Source organism: Oculina patagonica, chromosome 5 (assembly GCF_052425735.1).
Source record: "Oculina patagonica isolate OP01 chromosome 5, crgOcupat, whole genome shotgun sequence".
Taxonomy (NCBI): Eukaryota; Metazoa; Cnidaria; class Anthozoa; order Scleractinia; family Oculinidae; genus Oculina; species Oculina patagonica.
The window spans coordinates 14,430,331-14,434,409 of NC_135762.1; the positions used below are offsets into that span (position 1 = coordinate 14,430,331).

Sequence of the window (4,079 nt, forward strand, 5' to 3'; positions counted from 1 at the left end):
GATTTTACTGCCCTATTGTCCCGGGCCATTTTCTTTTCCTTTTCTTCCCATGGTAGCCTGAAAGGGTGTCTAATGCCCTAGTCAGATTACTGACGCTCAGGCTGCCATCCCTTGGGTGGGTTCTTTCGTGCATTTCCAGCGCCTAATATTTTTGTCCTATGCCATGTGCATTTATCCTGGATTTTCTGTATCTCAAGTTCTGCCGCCCAAGGGAAGGCAGTCTGTCCTCAGTTGCTTTATGATTTGTCTTTGTGGAAAAGTGCTCGTCTTTAGGCCGGGAAAGCGAACTTTTGCTTAGATAACTGCGCGTCCTGTCCATGGCCATTTTCTTTTCCTTTTCTTCCCATGGCCATGGTAGCCTGAAAGGGTGTATAATGCCCTAGTCAAATTACTGACGCTCAGGCTGCCGTCCCTTGGGTGGGTTCTCTCGTGAATTTCCAGCGCCAAATATTTTTGTCCTATGCCATCTTATGTATCCTGGATTTTCAGTACTTCAAGTTCTGCCACCCAGTCTAGCCTCAGTTATTGTATCATGATGGTTTGCAACTAGCAACATAGCGTGTTCAACGACCGACCTAAGATCACATCCTGATTCTCACCTCGTGCTCGATTATACTTCTCAAAACTGTCAATCAAAAAACAACTCTGATTAGTTCGCGACAATAGAAAACGATAAATCCTGCATTCCTTGCGTGACGCCTTACTCGGAATCATTTTCTTTTGTGCAGTAATTTACCAACACTGTCTGGGAAATTTTGCGACCTGTTTAATGTCTTTATAGAATAATTGCCGTGAAACATGAATGTATTTTGCAATCTTAAATTACGCATGCTTTCACCAGTACCTCCGCTTATTGCTCACACGACTCTTTATAGGCCCGCACGCTCTAACCCGTGGTTACCACTAGTTTTATATAAGGCATCATTATGCCTTTCCATCCTCCGTGTTAAAATACATGAAGATGTACAAGGCTTTTAATAGCCCTATTCACGTTTGTATAAAAATACTGCTATGTTGTCTCAAACGAAGTCGCAAATCACCTTCCAAATGTAGTAAAAACACATCAATAGTCGACGAGAAACACTCTTGCCTCAACCTGCTCTCAACGTGTTTTTGAATTTTAAACTGACCAAATTATTCAAACTGAATAGTATGCGGCGTATGGCTCGGTTGAATTCGTTTTAATGTCGATCAATGATTACAATGTTGTGACTCCGATAGTTCCAGCCTTAATAAGTTAATGCATTAGTAATCATTATGCTTATTTGAAAAAAAAAAATGCTTAAGGCTTAGTTGATACTTTAATAGATTTCTTTGTATTTCAGCTGTTTCTTCATTTTTCAGTTCTTGTAGACGGGAAATAAAAATAAAAATAGCAAGTGTTTTACAGAAAAAAAAGGTTCTTGTAAATTATCACACAACTATTAAAATATCTTCTCTACGACGCAAGTATAAACGGGAGATATAAACAGTTAAGTTGGAAACAGGATCACTAACGATAGTGAAACAGTGAATTTTCTTATATGTAATTTCCATTAAATGGAATTAGGAGGCAGAGGCAGAGGAAGAGGCAGAGGCAGAGGCAATGGCAGAGGTAGCTAGGGCTTACACTCGCCGAAAACACTTGCGCCTTTTTGCCTTTTTGCGCCCGGCTCCTGAATGGTATTCTCCTCAAGGTATTCGTGGAACATTTCCTTCGCAACTTTTGTCGATCTTTTTCTGTTTACTAAGTTTTTATCGTCCAGCAATTATTGCTTGGTTGAGGAAGCGAATCGACGAACAAATTTATACTACTGCTCTGGAAGCCATGCATTGCAAGCGCAACCTTAAGACTAGTCACTAATGCGCTAACAGATAAGTAATCAATTTGTAGATTGCGCTGATTCCCAGAATTACCTGTAGGCTCTTAGCCAAGAAATAATGAGAAATGATTTTGTTCGTTGTGTTAATTGTTATAATTTTGTGTCCATACATGATGAGCTCTTCCTCTGTGAAATCGTATGAGCCGGTTTTAGAATTATACGAATACGATGCATAAAAGTGAAGCAGATACATGGATTCACTACGCAATGGCACAACGAAAACAGAATGGCAAACTGACCAAAAACTGTAAAGCCTAGACTACACTGTGGGATTGAGCTTGAAAAGTAAAGATGAAGAAACTGAAGGGCAAGAAAAGGCAACCAGCACAAGGCAAAGGCCAAGGCGATCGCCATAGACATCTTTAGAAGCTTTTTATTTCTTTTGATGCGTTGTTGATTGGCGATGGAAGTACGAAAAGGCACCAACTTGTCACTTCGGAGCTTTGCCAAAGTTATAGTCTGCAAAATGGACACCGCCACCAGTGGCACAATCAAAACAGTAACGAGTAACGCAGTGTAGTAGCGCATATGTGTTAACTCGTGATTAAAGGCCGGCTCCCAGTTTGTGATACAAAAAGTTGCCCCATTTACTGTCTCCAAACGGAAGGTGTAGAAATATGGAGAGTGAATTGCCATCGCCAAGATCCAAGTAAAAAAGTTGAGAAGTTGTCGGTTTCTGACAGTGATTAGAAGGTATTTTCTTGGGAATACAACGGCGACGAACCTATCAGCGGCAGTTAAAACCAAGGATAGTGTAGACACAGTAATAGAAACATCCGTGACGAAAGCACACATCTTACAGAGGAGCGATCCAATCCATCCACGAACAAGAAAAGTCGTCGTGCCGTTGATTTGAACTGCAATCTCACGAGGAAAGTGAACTATGGAAAACAAGAGATCTGAAGCAGCTATGTTTGCTATCATGTGGCCCATCTTGATATTTGATCTAAGGGACGCGTAGATAAGCAGGGAATTTCCCATGAGAGAGGCAATCATAAGGACGCTGTATATAGTAGCATAGCTTATCATGACGGCTACAAAATCAATGGGCAGCAAACACGTTCCATTTGCGCCGTTATCAGCGCTGACAGAGTTTGTTGAGCTGTTGTTGGCGAACATCATAATCGAACGGCAGCAACCAGCGGATATAGGCAAGTTCGATTGGTTAGCGAAACTGCAACAGAGATGTTGTTTAACTTCTCGTCGATTTATATTATGATACTCAGCACTAAGTGCCGTTGAATTTAGCAAACAAGACGGATAAAAAAATGGGGCATCATATATGCTCATGTAACACTGTAGCTAATGTAACAGAAGTATGGCTGTGGAAGTTTTAAAAGTATATCTACATGATTGACAACGTGATATTGAACTCTTATAGGCTGTTTGGTTGAACTTGATCTTATTTATTTTTTACGATTTAAATTTGTTACATTTCTGTGAATTTTTTTCTTCTTCTGAGCTGATTATCATAAAGTAAAAGGAAAGCGGGTAGAAAATGTATTTTAAATTAACCTCGGTTATATTTCATACTATAACGATTTTTTTTATTTTTTATTTGTTTTTTTCGTTCCTTTCACGTTTGAAGATATTTTTCAACTAGCCCTTTTTACGTTTAACTTTTCATATTTGCATAACAATGCTCTTATGCGACAGCGAGGCGAATCCGGGTTCCGGCTGTTAATCATCTTGATTCTCTTCATCTCCAGGGGGCATGTAAGAAAAAAACAGCTGAGGACTGCTTACACTTCTTCAGATTCAGTTTGCCACAAAGATCGGTTGACGATCGCTATTTTTTTCAAATACGGATATAATATCTAAAAGAATACGATCGCACATGTTGCTCTTTATTAAAGGGACAATTATTCTTGAATTTTGGCTAAAACTACGAAGCATTGTAACTTGTCGACTACATTCCAAGACAGTTCTACTTAAACAATTAGACTACTCGCCTTTTTTTTTTCTATTAGCTGCGCCTCGTTGACTATTCGCTCTTATAAAACGAGTGTTCTAATTGTTAAATATGGCTTGGAAGACAAACATTCTTAAAAGGGAGACCTGCATATACGCCACCAGTTTCATATCTGTTCAGTCACAACAAAGACCACTGAACGATCACTTTGTTGTAAATGTTGAACTTAACTACAATCGTGCACAAAATTGTCGAGTCACTTCCCTTTTCCCGACATATTTCAAGCTATGAAGGGTACACTGCAT

At 39.6% G+C, this 4,079-nt stretch overlaps 1 protein-coding gene across 1 annotated transcript; it reads right to left on the bottom strand.

The window, feature by feature from the left end:
- Positions 1 to 1,216: 1,216 nt before the first annotated feature.
- LOC144655684 (neuropeptide FF receptor 2-like) lies at positions 1,217 to 3,077 on the bottom strand. Its single transcript, XM_078515983.1, has one exon. The coding sequence runs from the start codon at positions 2,982 to 2,984 to the stop codon at positions 1,953 to 1,955; it is 1,032 nt and encodes a 343-aa protein (XP_078372109.1). The 5' UTR covers positions 2,985 to 3,077; the 3' UTR covers positions 1,217 to 1,952.
- Positions 3,078 to 4,079: the final 1,002 nt, after the last annotated feature.

Bases quoted from the DNA above. Each gene is read 5' to 3' on its own strand.
- LOC144655684 (XM_078515983.1), bottom strand. From the start codon at position 2,984: ATGATGTTCGCCAACAACAGCTCAACAAACTCTGTCAGCGCTGATAAC.